Source organism: Arachis stenosperma, chromosome 10 (genome assembly GCF_014773155.1).
Source record: "Arachis stenosperma cultivar V10309 chromosome 10, arast.V10309.gnm1.PFL2, whole genome shotgun sequence".
Classification (NCBI taxonomy): Eukaryota; Viridiplantae; Streptophyta; class Magnoliopsida; order Fabales; family Fabaceae; genus Arachis; species Arachis stenosperma.
Genome location: NC_080386.1, coordinates 2,596,764 through 2,617,787, shown reverse-complemented (window position 1 = coordinate 2,617,787; position 21,024 = coordinate 2,596,764). Strand labels below are relative to the sequence as shown.

The following is a 21,024-nucleotide window of genomic DNA, read 5'->3' as shown; positions in this document are numbered from 1 at the left end:
TTTATTATTTATAGGTAAATGTGAGAAGTAACCGAGTGAAATAGGTTATTATTAAAAAAGATAGGAAAACACATAATATTATTCAAATCAAAATTAAACCATATTAAATATGATATGATCCGCCAAAATTAAATTAGAACAAATCTAATAAATAATTTTAGTATAATATATCATGATAGTATTATCTCATTATCTGAAATCAGTACCCCCCAAAAAAATTCATCTCAAATTAATTGTTGATGTTTGGGTCGGAGTTTCTTATAATATTCTGTAACTGTTTGGGTCCATTAGAAGCAGAGAGAGCCCAGGCCCAAGAGATTATAACAAAATTGGCAACCCTGAATCCAAATCTAGGGTTTTGGTAGTCAGATTCTGCTGCCATAGCAACACACTGAAGAACCACTCTTCTCCGGAGATTGAATCCTTGATCCCACCAATGGTTGGAGCTTTCGAAGTCGGCCCCGTCCCATTCAACCCGGACGGCTGGGGCCCTCCGGAATCCGCCGCTGCAGCCGCCGCCACTACCAACAGCAACCTGCCACTGAACGTACCCTTCGCTCCCTTCTCTCGCTCTGACAAGCTTGGCCGGATTGCCGACTGGACCCGCAACTTCAACAACCCGTCCCGCCCTAAGAACCCCGCCGATTCCGTATTCGACTTCTCCAACGACGATTCCTTCCCTGCCTCCGCTGATGACGACTCCTCCTTCCGCCTCGTTGACGGTAAGCCCCCTCCAAGGCCCAAATTCGGCCCAAAGTGGCGCTTCCAGCAGCAGCGCCAGCTCCCCCAGCGCCGCGACGAGGAAGTCGAGGCCCGAAAGCGCGAGGCCGAGAAGGAACGTGCCCGCCGCGATCGCCTCTACCACCTCAACCGCTCAAACGCCAACGCCAACCGCCGCGAAGCCGCCGTGTTCAAATCGTCCGTCGATATCCAACCGGAATGGAACATGCACGACCAGATCCCCTTCTCCACCTTCTCAAAGCTCTCGTTCTCCGTCCCTGACCCCGAAGATCTCCTCCTATGCGGTGCTCTTGAGTACTACGACCGCACCTATGACCGCATCACACCGAAGAACGAGCGCCGCCTGGAGCGATTCAAGAATCGCAACTTCTTCAAAGTCACCACCACTGATGATCCCGTTATTCGCAGGCTCGCCAACGAGGACAAGGCGACGGTTTTTGCAACCGACACTATCCTCTCCACACTCATGTGCGCCCCTAGGTCGGTTTATTCATGGGACATCGTTGTGCAGCGCGTTGGGAACAAGTTGTTCTTCGATAAGCGTGATGGCTCCCAGCTTGATTTGCTCTCTGTTCACGAAACTTCCCAAGAGCCTCTTCCCGAGGCTAAGGATGATATCAACTCTGCACATTCGTTGAGCGTTGAAGCTGCTTATATTAACCAGAATTTCTCTCAACAGGTTCTTGTTAGGGACGGAAACAAGGTGAGTTTTGATGAACCTAATCCTTTTGCTAACGAGGGCGAGGAAGTTGCTTCTGTGGCCTATAGGTATAGGAGGTGGAAGCTCGATAATGATATGTATCTCGTGGCAAGATGTGAGGTGCATAGTGTTCTTGAGCTGAATAAGAACAAGTCTTTCCTTACTTTGAATGCTTTGAATGAGTTTGATCCCAAGTATTCCGGTGTCGATTGGAGGCAGAAGTTGGAGACTCAAAGGGGAGCTGTGTTGGCCACTGAGCTCAAGAACAATGCTAATAAGTTGGCTAAATGGACTGCGCAGGCGCTGTTGGCCGGCGCCGATATGATGAAGCTGGGATATGTGTCTAGAATCCATCCCCGTGACCATTTCAATCATGTGATTTTGGCTGTGGTTGGGTACAAGCCTAGGGACTTTGCGGCGCAAATCAATTTGAACACGTCTAATATGTGGGGAATTGTTAAGTCTATTGTGGACTTGTGCATGAAGCTCAATGAGGGTAAGTATGTTCTTGTGAAAGACCCGTCTAAGCCGCAGGTTAGGATCTATGAGGTCCCGCCCGATGCGTTTGAAAACGACTATGTGGAGGAGCCACTTCCTGAGGAGGAACAAGTTCAACCTCCAGCAGAGGGTGCTGATGGTGTAGATACAAATGTTACTGCAAACGAGGCTGAGGCTAAGGAGATAGATGATCAAGCTTAGAAGGTAATTGAATGAACTCAGTTTCATGCTCTAATTTCTTTCGTGCTCTGTTCATGTTTTTTTCATTTGGGAAACTGTTTGCGTTTTTCAATGCTTTGTGACTCTATTGCGAGGATTCGCCCCTTATAGTTGCTTAGTTTGAGTGAATGAACAAATAGACTGATGATTTGGAAAAAGCTGGTGATGCCTATTTTAAGTATGTGAGATTATGACTTTATGATAGTAGAATTTATGTGAACATTCTTATAATCCGTGGTAGATGTCTTTTAGGCTTCTTTAGGATTTTAGTGTTTGCTGCATTCTTCTCTGCCACATGCTTGTTGGAATTTCTAGAAGGTGAGGGAAAACCTATTTACGCATATCCTATGCTTTGAGGCTTCTCTATCAATACTTGCGTAACTAAGATAAAATTAAGCTTTTCAACGCCTGTGGTGCACCACTTAAATGCCTTTGCTTTGTTTGTGGTTTACCAACCTTTTCCCATAAAAGGGGCAGCCCGGTGCCTAAGCATCATGCGTTACACATGGTACGGAGAAGGGCTGTACCCAATAAATAAAATATTCAAGTGGACACCGTTGATTTGTAAAACCTGTGTTGCGCTTGGGACGAATGGTTTCTGATTTACATGGGTTTAAGTTTTATATGAGGTTATTAAATCCTGATATGTCAAATATCATCTTCATTTACGTGAAAGCACTTGATTGAGGACAACAACTAGATTTTTATGCTGATAATGCCTTGAAATTAAACTTTGTATTAGGAATTTAACTCTTGTAGTATATTCATTGTTTGGGCATTGGTCACTTTTTTGTTCTATCCGGTGTTTGGATATACAATGATTATTTACAAGTGACCTATGCGAACATAAAAGCCGTTTGATGGGATTAAAACATAATTTAAGCTAATAGTAATATATAATCGTGTTTTCACTTGTTTGATGTACACAAGTCATGATCAGAACCTAATTTATGCTAATAGTAATATTTGATTGTGTTTTCACTTTTCAGAGGTTAACGGCTCTTCAACTAGGAGCACTGGAGTGGTTCTGCGCTTTCAATTGTTTTCTATTTTCTTTTTTACCTTTCCAAGTGCCCGTTTAGAGTTTATTTTTCCCTCTATGTCCTTTACCAGTGCCCAATTGGGGGGCAAGTTTTTGCTGTTACGGATACGGTCTATGGAACCAAAATTCATAGAGCATGAGATGTTTATTATTTATATTTATATGTTATGTTTTGACATTTATATGGTTGTACCTTGTGTATTACTTCGGCTTTGTTTTTCACCCCCTCCTTTCTTTACTAAACAAAAAAGCTTAGATGTTCAGGTAAACAATAACAACTCCTTTTGGAATTATTCGGTGGTCTCCAATTATTTTCACAACTTTGGTGAAATGACTTGAATTTACATGTTAATCCCAGAAATACACTTTCTAGGATTTGTGAAATGCATCAAATTTAGGTTGTAATAGAACAAAATGCCACACGAAACAAATTAAACGGTGATTTCATTATTAAAAATTTGGGGTTCGATTTCGACCACATAATCATTGGTGATTGATGATCTAAAGCATCATCTTCATGTGTTAGTAACCATTCATTACCTAAGCAAATCCCAATCCAACTCAAAGTGCAGGCGAAGACAATTAGACAACTCAATTGTAATTTATATGTCAAATTGCAATTTGAACGACTCAATCATCGATGATTGATGATCCAAACCACTATTGTGTTTGTTATTAATCAATAATTATCTAACAAATGCCAATTAGAACCACGTAGAGTCTTAGATCAATTAGGGTCTCACGTAGAAAAATTGGCAATTAAGAATTGTGAATAGGGGTTAACTCATTGTTAAATAAAATCTCAAGTTCAATTAGGAATCAGCTATATTTCTTTATTGGGCCATTCTGTGGAATTTCACTCTTTTTGGGGATATATTTAAATATTTGGGCCAAAAAAAGAACAGTATATGGATGGCAACCCAAAAGATGATGTCCCCGGTTTTGGTGTCAACCGGACTCGTAAGTTTGGGTTGAAAAGGAAACCGGGGAATGAGAGGAGAGGTCTTCTCTGCGTGATGAGAAGCTGGAAGGGGCGGGAGCTGTCACGGCGAGGATGAAGACGATCGGGTGATAAGAGGAAGATGGCTACTGCATCCATTGATGAGGGAAACGCAGGGTATTTTCGGGTCGGGTTGGGGACTTGGAGCTTCTGTATCGGGTCTGTGCCAGGTATTGGCCCGGGTCCATGACCAAAAAAAGAAAAACACCCTAGTTTCCTTCTCTAAACACATGGTGCAAGCAGTAAAGAGAGTGATTGCTCGAATTGAAATTGGAATTCAGCCATTCCACACTTTGCTTTAGCGGATTCATACTTATCTTTCGTTTCAATTTGATTGCTTCTTTTTCCCCAGAAATTATTCCAGTTCGAAACCCCAATCTCTTTCTTTTACCATGGAACCTGGAAGATTTGATCCAACTTACTCCTCAGAGTTATTGAAGTACTTTCCCTTCAACCTGCGCCGTGCTTCTTTTTTTTCTTCAATTTATTTTGTTTTTTTGGGAACCTAGTTTGATTCTGATTTTTATGTTGAAATAGGCATATGGATAAGCAGAATGAGATCCTTATGGAAGCCTACAGATCAATGCTCCATGAATCGCAAAAACTTCAGGTTCTTTGCTTGGCACTATCCCTGAATTTTCCTGTCTCTAATTTAATTTGTGTTTTTTTTACTATTTTAGCTATTCTCTTTGAAATAGAAATTACATTCTTCATTTAGATAGTCCTAGTTTGATGCATTTTTCAATAACAAATAACAAATGTGATGTTTGTAAGAGAGAAAGTACTTTCTGGTTTATATTGGGACTGTGATACTGATTTCTGGTGGCATGTATCAATGAATTTCCGAATAATGATTTATTTTTCTGTGTGACGTTTGTATTAATTCATCAACATTAATTCATCACTAAGTTATGGACTTCTAATTAATAGGTCGAAGAAGAAATGCTTATGCACAAGCTCTATGAAGTTATGTCTGCTCATGGTCTAACTAAAAAGGTATCTTGATCACTTATCTCATCTCATCTCGTTTACAGTTTAGGTTTAGGGTTTGATCATTTGAATCCCATAAGGACCTAACTTTGATTCTCACCGCTTCCATAAAAACCATTTTGATAGATTATCTATAAGTACATAAAACACTTGTAGTATGCTCTAATTCTGGTAGGATGTTGGTGTCATATCTATCTAATTCTTTTAATATCAAGAAATAAATCCTGCATAGTTGTTTTGTTTGGATGGACACAGCTTTATTCTATTTTTTTTTTTTTCGATTACTGAGTTTGTCCAAAAGATTTAATTAGTAATTGTACATTATTGATTCTTCAATGTGGATAACATCCAGATTATAGTAGTTGTAATCTAGAATTTCCCTTCCTGTTTCATTGGAGGTGCGTTCTACATGTATTATATATTTAGCTTCAATTATGTTTATTTATTTATGTATACTTGTGTGCAGAGTGATGCCAATTCCAATGCTGCTGATAATGTTGGAGCTTTAACTGAAACGAACAATAACGAAGCTGTTACACACCCCAGCAGTATAGAAACTCGAGGGCAACAAAGGGAAGTCACTCCTTTTCGATACACTTATAGGAGGAGATAACAGAAAATAACAGAATGAGTGAGAGAAATTGGTAGAATTGTGGAGAGAATTGGATTTATTCATTCTCTTACCTTAATATATATTTCACTGGTCTAGAGAATTTCATACTAAAATCTCCTGCACTAGTAACTTTGTTAGCCTCACACTTGAATTACAAGCAACAATTAAGTGAACATAAATGGAAGATGAATATGGATTGTATTGAAGAAAAATGCAGCAACAAAATGCAATAACAGCACCCTATTTCCCTTTCGAGTCTCGGAATGTGACTCCTTGAGCATCAACTAATTCTTCTTACCCCATTCTCTCACTCCCCTTGTAATATATTTTCCAGTACTCTAACTAACTGTACGGTCCCCTCACTCAGTGTTCTGACTGTTCTCTACTCTACTCTCACTCTATTTTCCCATATAATAGTCCCTCCCAAAATGAGGCATTTGTCATCCTCCTACTAGTTGGACCTGGTCCTTCAGTTGCTTCTGGTATTTGGTGGTCTTGGTAGCTTGGTTCCGGGTCGGGTTGGTCAGTTTCATCAGACTTCCTTCTTTCTACTTCTAATTCTAATCCATCTTAGCTCAATTCTTCTATCTTCTGTACTATTATTTTGTACAGGAGATCTTATAGAAGCCCATGACAAACAGTGAGAACATAGTTTAGATTCGTTCACTCGTAAATTTGGATCAAATTAGTTTTAGGGAAAATGAAATAGATCTTTCTTTACTCTATATCCTTTGTTTTGTTTTGTTTTGTTTTTTGCATAGCTTACTCTTTGTTTTGTTTTCTTGAAAGTGCAAAGTTATGAAAAATTTTTCACTACAATGTGCATGACAAAATGATCTTTGCCTTTTTAGCTAGATCGATGAAGCGATGATACTACTGTTAGTTTGATGATGTTGAAATTGCACTCAGTTTCGAGTTTGTTAATTAAATAGATTATTTGTTTTAATTTGTGTGAGGGTAAAGATGTCCTTATATGTTAATAAAACTATAAAAGATATTACATCATTTTACATCATAGGATGTAAAGGAGATTAAGCACAAGTTTCTTGTGGCACAGGCAAATAAAAATTCTGTCAATACCAGTCAGTGTTATGTTGATCAAGTCAAATTTTCACACTCTTTACTAATAGAATTTCCAAACGAAGTAAATGCCTCTAGAGATGCAAGACTTATAATCCCAAGATGCAAATTAAAGGCCTTGAGTTAGAGCTTGTAATAATCAATATATATGAGATATAGCCTAGGCAAATAATAATGCGTGTAATTCTATATCAGTACAAAGCATTCAAATATTTCTTCCCCTGTCCCCCAAAACAATAAATAATGTAAGAAAGCTAGCAAATCACTATGCTGGATGATGAGCCCAAAGGACTTGAGCTACGAAATTTATTGCTAACAATATTCGGCCAACTACTATAAAATTTATAATACATATTTTTTACATATGTGAGTGGTTCAACTAGATTAAATCATATAGATTTTAATGTCATATTAACAATTAAATTGATTTTTAATTTATTCCCAAAAATTAACTCACCAAATGAAAAATATCTCATAAATTTTCTAAAAATCATATTTTTAAAAGATGCGTCCCTTATAATACACCACAAAGTCAAAGATGATTTTAAAAAATCAAGTACAGCTAGATTTTATACATGACTTCATATTGCTTAAAGTGGAAATAGCAGTTTATAACAGTAGTAGTAATATGAACCGACCTTGTGCAGAAATGAAAGAGCTTTTCGTTTTCATGGTGCAAGCTTGTCAATTCAATGGAAATTTGGAATCAAAATTGTTTCAAACGTGTTGAGTGGCTGCATGCATCTGGCACTATCCTATACATAAATGGACTCTTTTTTTTATTTATTTATTAAAAAAAAAGAAGAAAAGATTACAGCACTTCAATTAATATACTCTGGTATGCTTGTTGCACTTATAGATTTTATTGTGGTCCCTTCTTTTTCCAATATCCTACTATTTTTACAGCATTTTCGGTATTGTTTTATCCCCTGGCTTGTATAAATTAAAATGGGAATGGAATTGGATTCTGCAATCACTTTTGCTTTTTCTCCTGCTCTTGTTTGGTAGCTTAGGATCCTGGAATTGGGAATTACTTCCTTAAGTATAAACTTCAAAGTGGGCATCAATAGGCTCTGACTTGTGAAAAAGCAAGAGTATGTGTTTCATAAGATTGTTCTCTCTTTTCTCTAATGTCCTATTATTAATCATTTTTTTCAACTTCAGTTACACGTAATCCTTTCCTATAGTCAAATCATTTTTTTAATCATTGATATACATTATTGCACGGAAAATAAATTAAAAAAACTATTCATTCCTTCCTTAAAAATTAAAATTGCATTTGAAAAAGAAACTGAAATTAACAGTCTGAATTATGTTTTATGTAAAATATACTGAATTGAGAGTTATATATAATTATCATGTTTGATTTAAGATATTAAATTTTTAATTTTCAAAAATTGCATTCTTTTTGTTTTTATTTTTTAAAAATATTAAAGAGATTAAAATTTTAGTTTCAATTTCTGACTATCAAATACAATATTAAATTTCAGTTTTTTAATCTCAATTCTAATCTCTAAAAGTAAACACTACCTAATTGAACAACTCCAAATTTATCAAAAATAACATTTTTTTTAAGGACTCGTATCTTATTATTATTTTTAAATAACATTGTCTTGTGCTACTCATGCAATTTGACCCATTAATACATGTAATCGTGCATGATGAGATTGTAATTAGGAGTTATTAACGTTTTAACATGTAAAGACAAATTATAACTACCTCCACTAGAAGAGTCTTAACATGGAAGGATAAACTAAAATTCTAAAACATTTGTACAACATGCATATTCTTTATGAATCTTAATTTAGAAACATAATAAATTTTTATCCCAATTAACCACTACTTTGATGTCTACCAAACAAAACTAGATATCACAGGGTTTACAATATTTAGTAAGATTAAATCCCTAAGAATCTGTAACTGGCATGTACCAAATAAATTTATAGTAGATAGAAACACCACCTATACGTAAAATTTTTTTGCATGACCCTGTGGGACATAGATTGGAAGTAGCTATAAGAGTAATGTAGTGGTTTGTTCTAAAAATTATTAATGAGGTTTGTTCATAGGAATAGGATACACCAAAAATGTAACACAGGAGTTGTTAGCATTAATCAAATATGTGTGTGTTAGGCTGTTAGTTATTTCTATATATAAAAGTAAGATGTTTATAAATAGTTAAATACTCATTTTTTTTCTTAAAGGTTAAAAAAAAGTAAGAGTTTGGATATTATAGTATGAACTATTTCTAAGTTCAACTAAAAAGTCTTAAACCAATCTCAACTTATTTTTTTAATCTTAAATTTTAAAATTTCCAAAAATAAAAGTTAACAAAATAATTTTATAATAAAAAATTAATTAATATTAATTATTTAAAAGTTAACGTCTATATTTTTTTTCTAAAGACTTACAAATAATCAAGTAAGTGCTATACAAAATACAAAATAAAATTAAGGCCCAATTTGGATAAACGATTTAAATAAGCTCTTTTGAAAAAAGAGCTTAAAGGATAAGGATTTTTATTAATAGCAGCTTATAAATAAGTTATTTTGTATTTGGATTTTTAGTTATAAAAGTACTTATTTTAAAGTTATAGCATTTGAATAAATAACTTAAAAAATACATTTTTTTCACAAAAAATGAATATTAAAACAACGATGATAACAAATACTTTTCAATATTGAATGTTGATTTTCTATAACCTAATCACTAAAATTACAATTGTTTAGGCAATTAATTCTTTATAATAGCACAATAATAATAGCAGCTATATAAAAATAAAATCACATGAAAAAAAATAAAATTAAAACTGAGATTTTATACCACACACAATGTTAAATACAAATTTAATAATAAAAATAGAGTGGTAAAACGATAAAAAAACAGAAAGAAATATATGCAATAGGTGGTTCAGATGGAACATTGTTTTAAAATGGTGGTGGAGGGTCAATATTTTCAATAGATAAATCATTACGTGAAAATGATGGCAGATGGGTGAAAATGGTAATGGGGAGCCAGTATTTCCAGTATTTTTTACAAAGCCAAAAATAAAAGTATTTTTTTTTTTAGTTTTGAGGTAATTTTTTTTACGGAAATAATAGAATAACTTCTCGAGGAGAAAAAGTCATATATTTCTACTTTTTTTAAAAATTTTGAATTAACTTTTCTGAAAGTTTTTTTTTAAATAGTACCAAACATACGTGCAGTAACTTTTCATAATTCAAAATCCAAACTAAGTAGCTTCTGCTAGTTCCCAAATGGGCTCTAAATCTTCAAAGAATTACTTTACAAGTCCTTTTTTTCCTATGTAACACAAACCATCTAATGTTTCAAAATCTTAAAAGTAATTCATATGTCTAAATTTATTTACTAATACTTAAGAGAATATTTAGAAAAGAATTGAATTAGAAAGAAAAATGAGTGTAGGTAGAGATAAGGTTAGTAGAGGTTAGTGAGGGTGTGAGAGAGTCAATGGCAAATATTAAACACATTTTGACGCTTTCTGTGTATGACTACATCAAACCCCACATCTTTCTATTGCCATTACCATATCCCCACTCACGTGTTTCTCTAAAATTCCAAATTTCACCAATTGAACCTTACCATTTCAGACTTCTCACCCTTCTCTTCTTTCTCTTCACACCGCGCTTTAGGCGCGTGCTCTTTCATCTTCAATCATTTATATGCCTCTGCTACTTTCTAAAGGTTATTATTATTCTACATAAAAAGTATGGAAAATATTAAAATAATCCTAGCTAGAAGAATACTAAAAATAATTATCAATATAAAATATATATTAAAATATAAAATATATATTTAAAATAATTTAAATTATATATGTATAGCAATTATTTTTAATAATTAATTTTAATATATATAATATTTTTTATATTAAAAATTTTATTATTTTTTATTTTAAATATTTTTTATATTTTTAAAAATAATATATTTGATTTTTTTTATTTTTTAAATATTAGAAAAATAAGTAAAAAGATGAGTTAGAATTTTTGATAATTAATATACTGTTAATATTTTAAGGATTTTAATTAAGGCACTTGATATCATTTTTGTAGAAAAGTTAAATAATTAAAATTTCAATGTATCTAAAATATATTTATTAAATTTTTTTAGTATAGGTAATATAAATCAATATCCAAGAAATGTTTGGTAGAAAAATATTTAAAATTTTGTAAGTAATAAATAAATTAAAAAGTTAATTTCTTTAGTTTTTTTTTCATGAGGATAATCTGCAAGTAAAATTCAATCAATATTGATTCATTTTTTATTCTGATAATTAATTTAGTCAAAATTTTAATTAAATATTTCGTTGAAGGAAGAAATAAATGGTTTTAATTTGATGGTCAATGATATAATCTAACGTTAAGAAGCATTATTAGTAAATGTCGTAATTTATCTCAGTTTTGACGGTCAAAGATAATCTAACGAGGTTGAAAAGCAAAGATACATGTACCAAAAAAAAACAAAAAACAAAAGATGTTCATAAATAATTAAATATGACCATGTTTGTGTCCTTTTGTGTTGCAGTTCAGTGAATTCAAACATTTTTAATAATATGACAATGACAGCATAAAAAAGGAATTTTTATTTTTATAAATAAAATAAATATAATAATTATCGAAATAAATAATTTTAAAAATATTTACCGTTCCAAATTTTTCAGTCTTATCTCATTTACATTGTAAATGAGATGACTTTTCATGTATCTTGTTTACAGTGTAAACGAGATAAATCCTATCTGCGTCTATAAATAGAAATCGTTTACAATGGTCTTCCGGGTCCCATTTTGATTTAGTCAACATCTTTCTTCCATCTTTAACCGTTTTCGACCCTATTTTAGACTAATACGGTGATGGCGCGGCAGGCGGAGAATGACGGAGAAATCAACTGGCTGAACGAGACGTCGCATTACGCTGGAGCGGCCGACTTCGAGGTTAGTAGCGTTTTGTTTGTGTAATCTAAGTATATGACTATTGTTAGGGAAATCCTGAAGTGACAAGAACGTAGTTAAATGGTTTACGGATGGGTATCTAGGTGGAATTTAGAACTCTATTTGCTTGTACAAAGTTGTTATGACTTAGTTATTGGTTTGGAACTCTATTTTTCTTGTGCTAGGTTGTTAGTAGTTATAACGTCATAATTAGGATTTGCTTACTGACATATGTAATTTAGATGCATGTGTAAGCTAGAAACATAGAAGTATGTTCTTAACTAGAAGTAGCTGTAAGTTAGATAGAAATATTTGCTTAACGTTTAATGTGCTGTGTATCATGTTAAGCTGGTCTAATTACTAAACCAAAAAAAAAAGAAAGTAAGAATTAAGTAAAACAAAAATTTATAATAATCTCTTTATAAGGTTGAATCATTTTGTTATTCTTCTCACCTTCTACTGCCTCGACGAGTGAGTCATACCCTTCCTCCGCCCGATGCCATCGTCCCGTATCTGGCTGAGGCTGAATTCAGCGACATAGTGCCCCTCAGAGACTTTACTTTTGACAATTTTATTATTTTGGTACTTGTGGAGCGATGGCGTCTGGATACGCACACGTTTCATCTCCTTTGGGGTGAGGTCACTATTATCCTACAGGACGTGGCGTACCACCTAGACCTACGCGCACACGGTAACCCCGTTGGGGGTGCCTCCGTGACTTCGGTAGGTGGTACAGCACGGAGACGTGGGCTATGGTGGAGCAGCTACTTGGTGCCAGGCCTTCGATGGCGGCACAACAGGCTACGCAGAGAAATGAGTCCTTCACGCTCAAGCTTGTGTGATTGCAGGATCGTGTCCACCAGATGCCCTCGACAGACGATCCGGAGACCCTCTGATAGTACGCCAAGTGCTATATTATATTACTTATCGGAGGGTATCTGATGACTGACAAGTCCAACAACCTGGTGCACATACGTTGGCTACCGCTTCTCCGAGACTTCAGGGAGTATAGGACGCTTTCCTGGGACTCGGCTGTGCTGGCCTGGACGTACTAGTCACTTTGTTCGGTGGCACAGCGGGACGTCAGAGATATCGCCAATTGCACTCCACTTTTGATGAGTTGGATCTATTAGAGATTTCTTTAGTGGTGTCCACCAGATAAAGGGATCTACCGGTATTCATTGGCTACAAGGTAACAAATGTATATTTATGTATTTGCTTTGAATGTTGTTCTCAACTCATTTGGGATGTTACTTATGATGCTGTATATACTTTATTGGGATGTTATTTATGTTGTTTTCAACTCACTTTGTTAGTGCATGCTAGTTTTATATTATATCCTCGATAATATATATATATATATATATCTCGTTTACAGGATAAACGAGATATATAAATGTCATATGGTTTATACTGTAAATGAGATAAGATCAAAAATTTAAATCAGTAAATATTTTTTAAATTTTTATTTCAATAATTAATATATTTATTTTATTTATATAAATAAAAAATTTAAAGAAAAGTTGATAATAAGTTTTAATTTTATTTTATTTCATATTTGTATAAAAAATACATATTTTTATTTTATAGATATTCATTTTCCATCTTAACGGTAGTATATATAACCGTCATGAAAATATCATTCGCAAGAATTTGTTTTGGAAATAATTTTATATGAAAAAGTCTAGGGAGCCAATGGCCTAAGCGTACAATGTGTACAATGGAGGTTTAAGAAGTATTAGAGATATGACCATTAGTGTTACATTGTCCTGTCAGGTTAGGCTTTTGGGATGAGTGGTTTCAGATATGGTATTAGAGTTCTAGATTCGAAAGATCAAGAGTTCGATTCTTGGTGAATCCCAAAATTAGTTTAATTTTTTATTGAGATGTTTATTATCCTTGGTATCCGGATGGTTATCCTTGGTATCGGATGGTTATTCTAGCTAGTATGGTGATGTTCATTTTATTCATGAACCAAAAATTTAGCCCATTGTACACATTGTACACTTAAGCCATTGGCTCCCTAGCACTACCCATTTTATATTTATGAAAAAATTATTAATAAGAAATTGCAGTCAAAGCTAGAATCTTAATAAGGCTTAATTATATTAACAAAAATATTTGATAAATAATTAAAAAAATCAATTTAAATCAGTCTAACTTTATCTTATGTTATATTCATTAATTATTTCTAAAATAAATATATAATTTTAAATATTATATACATAAAATTATAAATATTAAATTAAATATATTATAACTTTAAATATATTATAACTTTAAATTATTATTTTTTTAACATTATTATTATATTAACTAATAAATCAAATAATAATGTATCATGAAAACCTCATATCTTATTAAATCCCTCAAATTTTTTTAATATACATCGGAATATAAAGTCTAAAAAAAATAGACATTAAACTTCATACCTTATTAAATCCCTCAAATAGACATTACAAAAAAAAAAAAGGAAATCAAACAAATCCAAATCCAGAGTTGGATTTTAATATAAATATATTTCCCTAAGTGTGTCTATTTCCATTACATATGTGTGTATATATATATATATACACTTTATATTCATAAGTAATTGTCATTTTGACAAAATTTAATATATAATTTAAACTAATATTGCCATGCATAAATTAGAGTTGAGTACCTCAATTGATATATTGGAATCACCTGCCAACATGCGCGTAGGTTAACTGGCTGAAGCCTGAAGCTGAAGGAGACTAACGTTAGATTCTTATTAGTTTAATCCAACACTGAAAAATTATTGCCTTTGCTAGAATTGTATAAGTAAACGCCTGTTTTTTTTTTTTTTTACGAAAGAATTTGGTATGTCAATTGTATCATTAAACTAAAAATCTAATAATGTTTTACTAAAATACGTCAAATTATTAATATACTAAAATGTAAAAGACATGAATATTTTAAAGGAGGGAGTAATATGTAATTATGTATAGTTGAGTGGGTTACACAGCTTAGAGTGCGCGTAAGGATGGATTAGCATATAGCATATGCAGAATGAAGAAGAGTGAGAAAAGACTTCAAGGTCCCTCAGCAAATACAAAACCAAAGTAACCAAAGTCTCACCTCCATCTCTCTCTACTCTTACTAAAGTCCCCTCCACTTCCCCCCTCTCTCTCTCTCTTCCGTTGTTATTATTTTCTCTCTCTAGAAATCAGTGTGGGTGAGAGAAAGAGAGAAAGAGAGAGAGAGAGAGTCACCAATGGAGTCCACCATGTCCCCAAGGTACCAAGACAACAACCACAAAGCACCATTTACAACCGCCGCAAGCAGCAGCAGCTGCAGCAGCAATGGGCTACTACTGTCACCTCAGGCTCAAAAGCCCATCACGAGATCCGAACCCGGAAACCCGTACCCGACAACATTCGTTCAGGCAGACACGTCTTCCTTCAAGCAGGTGGTCCAAATGCTGACGGGCTCATCAGAGACAGCCAAGCAGGCTTCGAAGCCCGCAAGCCCACACCACCACAACCACAGCATCCCGCCCATAAAGCCCAACGCTAACAAGAAGCAACAGCAGCAGTCAGGCTTCAAGCTCTACGAGCGAAGGAACTCCCTAAAGAACCTCAACATCAACCCTTTGATGCCCGTTTTCTCACCAATCGGGTCGGGTTTCTCGCCCCGAAAACCCGAGATCCTTTCACCTAGCATCCTCGATTTTCCCGCTCTTGTTCTCAGCCCCGTGACCCCACTGATACCCGACCCGTTCGACCGATCCGGCCCCTCCCAACAACAAACCGGGTTCAGCAGCTCCCCCGGTTTGGATTCCGAGGCTGAAGACAAAGCCATAAAGGAGAAAGGGTTCTTCCTGCACCCTTCGCCTGCTTCCACTCCTCGGGATTCTGAACCTCGCTTGCTCCCTCTCTTCCCAACAACTTCTCCTAGAGCTTCTCCTTCAGGTTCTTCTTCTGCTTCTGCTTCTGCTTCTGCTGCTGCATCTTGAGTTATATTCTTCTTCTTTTGTTAATTTAATTTCAATTTGGATTTTGTGGAAGATTCTTATATGTAATATTGGCATTCATGATCATGATGAGGGGAAGAAATAGCGATGAATTTGTAACGGGTTTATGGAGAGAGAATGGAAGAATCTTGCTTCAATTGTATGTAGAATCGTCGTGTTTCCTCTTTTTTTTTTTGGAATTTAATTTTATTACTACTTCGGTTCTCTGTTTTTCTCTAGTAGTTTGAGCTTATAGATTAGAAAAGCTTCAAGTAATTTGAGAATGTGAATCTGAATTTTACTACTTTTGACGGCTTAGATTTGGTCAATTATGTGGGGGTATTTGGATGATTTTAAAAAAAAAAAATTATTCAGATGATTTTATCGTCAAAATGATGCAGTGTCAGAAAGGCAGCATTGAATGCCGAAATTGAATTATGTGATCCCAATTGAGTTGCTTGGGGTTGAGGGCATTCATGGTTGATTGGTTGGTGTGGCACTATAATATTACATTACAGTAATAAGGTGTTAGGAACTGAGAAGAAACCTGGCATGTGAAAGGAACCCCCTCAAAATAAAATAAAATAAATAAAAGAAGGAAAGAGTGTTGGGGTTTGAGGATCAAATTGCAAAAGCAGCTTTGGGGCTAGCTGTCAAACAAAGAGTAGAAGAATGGGAAAGGAATCTTGACCCTTTTTGTTGGCTTTCTGTGTCAGGGAAGGATGCCATTGATGATCCATGTGTTTATCACCTCGTGTATTAATTCTAAGCATTAACCATCCATTTTTATTTAAAAAAAAAAAAAAACTACTTTGTGCTTTTTGTCCCAAACAACCACATGCATTGATCTAAGCATGTCTGCAAAATGGATTTATGGTGGGATAAAAAGAAAGTCCACCCTTGTTGAGTAATTGCTGTTAACTATTAAGTTTGATTCTTAACTTGTTAGGTGGTAGGCCAATTCTTGTTAATGAAAACTTTAGATTATGTAATGTGATAGTTCATCTGCTCTGCACATGTACTTTGAAAAAAATTGCTGCAGTAATGTGATAAGGAGAAGTCAGACTAAGCTTGAGCCATTCATGGTGTGAACAAGAAAATCACAATCCATATCCATTAAAGTATAAGTATTTTTTTTCTTTTTCTTTTCTTATTTCTGTTTTGTTTTGTTCTTTTCCTCCTTATGGTAGGGACCCTTGGTTTCTTTTGAGTCAGGGTCTTGAATATAAAGCTTTGAACAGCCGTAAAAAGCAATCATGCAAAGGTAGTCCTTCTTTCTTCAATTCAATTATAAAAGGGATTTGCTAACTAGTACATTCAAAAAAGAGTTTTTTTTTTTTTTTTAAATAAACAAGTAAAAATTTATTTTTTTCCCTGTATTTTAAAAGAGTATTTGATAGGATATTTTATTTTTTCTTTTTGACTGAAGGGAGACCAAAACTGTAGTGAATGGGGACATGAGAAAATGAAGGGAAGAGGGGGAAGTGGGACTTGTGATGATGAAAGGTAAAGAAAAGATGGGGAGGGAAGAAAGCAAAGGAAGGAATGGGTTTTGTTTTGTGTGTTGGATGATTGTTTGTTCCTTTGTTTGTTTGTGTGGTGTTACATTATTTTTGTGGACTTTGCAACTCATGGTTGGTGATGCATTTATTGGTAATTTGAAACTTGACATGTGCACTGCTATGAAAATCCCCTGTTGCCTTTGCTGACCCATTTTCATTTATCAATGTCACCTTCTATTATTTTCCTTCGCTTTCATGTTTTCTGAAAATTATAAAACATTTCACATGTGGCATCTTTTGATTTTATGTCCTATCCATTCAAGTCTTTGTGATGAGGAAACTTCAACCATGACATCTTTGACCATGTCTTCGCTACCTTCAACTTGGTAGAACCCACACCGCTTCCACAAACTTAGCCTTATATTTATTTATTTTACTCACATAATTTAGATTAATTCACTTTCTCATTTCTATGTATCAATCAAGTCAATTAATCATTTCAAGTGGAAAAAGGGGGTTAGGAGATACTTTTACCTTTTTTAGTAATACTCGACAAAACGTTAAAATTGTACGTAGAGCACATAATTTCTGGGGCTTAAGCTTAGATTAGTTGGGTTCCAATAAATTTTAGTTATTGATTATTTAGAACAAAAAATAAGAACGTGTCAACTAAGTTAAGTTGGTCCAGTAGTTAGTTTACTAATTCACTTAAATAAGTGTTGAGAGGTCAAATTAATTCTTAAAAGATACCGTAAAAAAAAAAAGAACACATGTTAAATTTATAAATTAAAAAAAAATTTATTGAAAATTTTACATTTATTAAGTAAAAATATTTAATATTTTTTATTAATAATAAGCTTATTATATATTTTTAGAGTTCATGTTAGCTAACTCTTTTAATAATCAGTACTTAAAGTTACTTGAGCAGAAAAATTACCGCAGCAGATTAGTCCTTAAAAGATATTGTAAAAAAAAAACACATATTAAGTTTATAAATTGAGAAAATTTTTATTAAAAAATTTATGTTTATTAAATAAAAATATTTAATATTTTTTATTATTAATAAGCTTATTATGTGTTTTTAGAGACTTAAATTTACTTGAGCAGAAGAATAAATAAATAATAAATAACGGAAGTGAGTAGGTCCATGGATGGTATAGACTTGCGTCTTACGATATATACTAAATTCATATTAGGGGGTGAAAAACATATTTAGTAAATCACCTTGATTCAACCAAAATCACAAAATCAAGCGTATGTGTGGCTTTGTAATTTGGTTTATGTCAATCTCTAAGCTCCTCCACTATCAATAAATTAAACTTGGTATTATGGCTAACATGACGTTGAATAACGCAATTAAAAGTAGCATTATTAGTTGAAGGTTAACCAGTTGGATGGTCTATTAAACATATTTAAAAATATATATATATTAATGTAATAGACTAATAGAGGAACTTTCAACACCGCACGAGGAGCAAAATTGTCACCCATGCTTTGGATATGATTAACACTAGCATAAACCTGATTATGCACACCAATAACATTCTAAATATTCCTGTTTGGTATTACCAAACTTTCTACTTTAATGCATGAAAGACACACAAACATGGTTCGCTTAATAGAAAAAGAACGAGGGAAAATGTATGTCTATACATATTGGGGAAGAAATTAAAGAAAGAATAGTTAGTTGCACGTGAAGGTTCATGTAACACTTAAATCACTTAATAAATATTTTATTTATATATATATATATTTCCTTTGCATTTGATAATAACGATAATAACAAAATACAATAAAAAAAAGAAGAGAAAGAGGCACATACATGTTACATTAACACCATATATATGTAAATTGTGTCTGAATGCATGGGAGAAAATCTAGTAATTAATATTATAGCGTTATGCAAAGGATCATCCCAAATTTGTATAGTTTTGAATTGAATCAATCCATGGTTCTTTGGCATTTTGTGATGCGACTGCAACCGCGACGGTAGGGGTTGGCCCTTTGTCTTTTATTGCAATCATAGTAAGAACGTCCACGTTGACCGCATGGGATTTGGTTAGCCCTAAGAGCAGCATAACTTATGTACCGTGCCTGTGCCAGTGTCCGACGAGTTGACTCCGAGTTCATCAAGAACTCGTTGTCATCGACGAGCAGATCATAGTCACCAGGGGAAGTAAGCCTTGAGAATTCGTGGATTTTCGTTGCCTCGGCCACAATGGCGAAAGCTAAGGTGGCCAGGACGACGATAACAAGCAATGCCTTTGACTCCATTTTGATTCAAATGGGGCAAGGATTTTGGTTTGGTTCTGGGTTGGAATGCAACAAGGAAAAAAAAAGGAAAAAAAGCCTTTTAAAATGCTTCTTTTTTTTAATTATTATTATTATTCTTGCCCAACTTGGTTGGGTTGGAGAAAGGGTGGATATAGGTGAAAAAATAGGGATGAGAATTGGTTTATGTTTTGGATAGAAAAGAAAGGAGAGTTTAGAAATAGAATTTGTGTGGTGTATTTGCTAAATTAGTTGATGTAATCATTTTTGTGTAAAGGTTTTTGAGATAAAATGAGTGGCATGCATGAATTTGGTCAAAATTGAAGGTTGCTTTGTTTCTTCTAACAATCTTAACGGATTTTGCAACAGTTACTAAATTTAGTATTGCCTCCAAAGCTCCCGGGCTGCTATATTTGTGCTAAACTCTTAATATATCAATTTTTGTTTCTAATTTGTAATTACTCGTTAAGTTATACTTCTGATTCTAATTAGATTGCACCAATATAGGTTCTCACTAACTTTTAATATTTTTTCAATGTTCTTACTCCTTAAGGAGTCCATGTGGCCTGTGATCAATTGGGCTTTCATCCATGGGCCTATTGATTTTCCAGCATGGCTGCTATATATATTCTCATGGCCTTGTGTCCTTGTCCAAATTAAAATCTTACACGTGCGCTGGAAAAATTACCCACGAAAGACAGATTTATGTGATAAATTACATGGAGATATATATATAGACTGGGAATTAATATTACCTACATGTCTTAAACCGAATTGTATTACATACTTATTTTGTTTGCAATTCTATATATATAAATCGAATTAAAATACATATAAATTAAATCTGCACAAATAATAAATCGAATCAATACATATTTTTAGTGTAAATCAAATTTAACCGATTTAATTTATATAGAGTTATAAACGAGATAAATATATAACACAATTTAATTTAAGACATCTATATAATACTGATTTTCAATTTATTTATCTATGTACTTTATCCATTTTATGTTATTTAATTGAAAAATATAATAAAATATATATCTGTAGTCAAACGGCCATAATATTTTATAGAGGTGTTCATGGGTCGGGTGAAATCGGATTTGATGTGACTCGTATCCGATTCGAAATATATGTCGGGTCTATTTGTTAGACTCGAACCCGGCCCTGAACCCAATGAAATCTATATATTTTCGAGCCACAGATAAAAATCGGGTAAAAATTGGGTCGTTAACATTATATTACCTTGATACCTTCTTGTAAGCTAGCATGTGAAAATATCCAAATTTTCAAGACTCCAACCATTATTTAATATGATAAAATTCACTTAAAAAAATATAACAAGAACCAATCCCCTCTAAAATTAAAGCATAACCATAATCAATACTAATATTGTCTAATAACACCAAATTTTTAAATCAATATAAATAACATAATATTATGC

The 21,024-nt window shown here is 33.8% G+C and overlaps 4 protein-coding genes across 8 annotated transcripts; 3 read left to right on the top strand and 1 right to left on the bottom strand.

The window, feature by feature from the left end:
- The first annotated feature begins 344 nt into the window (after window positions 1-344).
- On the top strand, window positions 345-3,404 carry LOC130955374 (eukaryotic translation initiation factor 3 subunit D). Its single transcript, XM_057882211.1, has 2 exons — window positions 345-2,143; window positions 3,148-3,404. Exon 1 carries the CDS (start codon window positions 437-439, stop codon window positions 2,138-2,140), a length of 1,704 nt encoding a protein of 567 aa, XP_057738194.1. The 5' UTR covers window positions 345-436; the 3' UTR covers window positions 2,141-2,143; window positions 3,148-3,404.
- A 747-nt stretch (window positions 3,405-4,151) lies between these two features.
- LOC130956133 (uncharacterized) lies at window positions 4,152-6,739 on the top strand. 2 transcript variants are annotated; one of them, XM_057883168.1, is made up of 5 exons: window positions 4,152-4,370; window positions 4,553-4,639; window positions 4,738-4,810; window positions 5,131-5,196; window positions 5,657-6,739. In XM_057883168.1, the coding sequence occupies exons 2-5, from the start codon at window positions 4,593-4,595 to the stop codon at window positions 5,801-5,803; spliced, it is 333 nt and encodes a 110-aa protein (XP_057739151.1). In that variant the 5' UTR covers window positions 4,152-4,370; window positions 4,553-4,592; the 3' UTR covers window positions 5,804-6,739. The 2 variants fall into 2 exon arrangements, with proteins under 2 accessions (XP_057739151.1, XP_057739150.1); XM_057883167.1 differs by having other exon boundaries at window positions 4,173-4,639; window positions 5,657-6,735.
- Window positions 6,740-14,914: 8,175 nt separating this feature from the next.
- On the top strand, window positions 14,915-17,750 carry LOC130956155 (VQ motif-containing protein 4). Of its 4 annotated transcripts, none has more exons than XM_057883194.1 (3): window positions 14,915-15,763; window positions 16,995-17,068; window positions 17,238-17,750. In XM_057883194.1, exons 1-2 carry the CDS (start codon window positions 15,067-15,069, stop codon window positions 17,012-17,014), a joined length of 717 nt encoding a protein of 238 aa, XP_057739177.1. In that variant the 5' UTR covers window positions 14,915-15,066; the 3' UTR covers window positions 17,015-17,068; window positions 17,238-17,750. The 4 variants fall into 4 exon arrangements, with proteins under 4 accessions (XP_057739177.1, XP_057739176.1, XP_057739179.1 ...); XM_057883193.1 differs by having other exon boundaries at window positions 17,234-17,750; XM_057883196.1 differs by lacking the exons at window positions 16,995-17,068; window positions 17,238-17,750 and adding an exon at window positions 16,847-16,869.
- Window positions 17,751-19,247: 1,497 nt separating this feature from the next.
- LOC130955436 (protein RALF-like 19) lies at window positions 19,248-19,580 on the bottom strand. The gene has a single exon (XM_057882281.1). It carries the CDS (start codon window positions 19,578-19,580, stop codon window positions 19,248-19,250), a length of 333 nt encoding a protein of 110 aa, XP_057738264.1.
- Window positions 19,581-21,024: the final 1,444 nt, after the last annotated feature.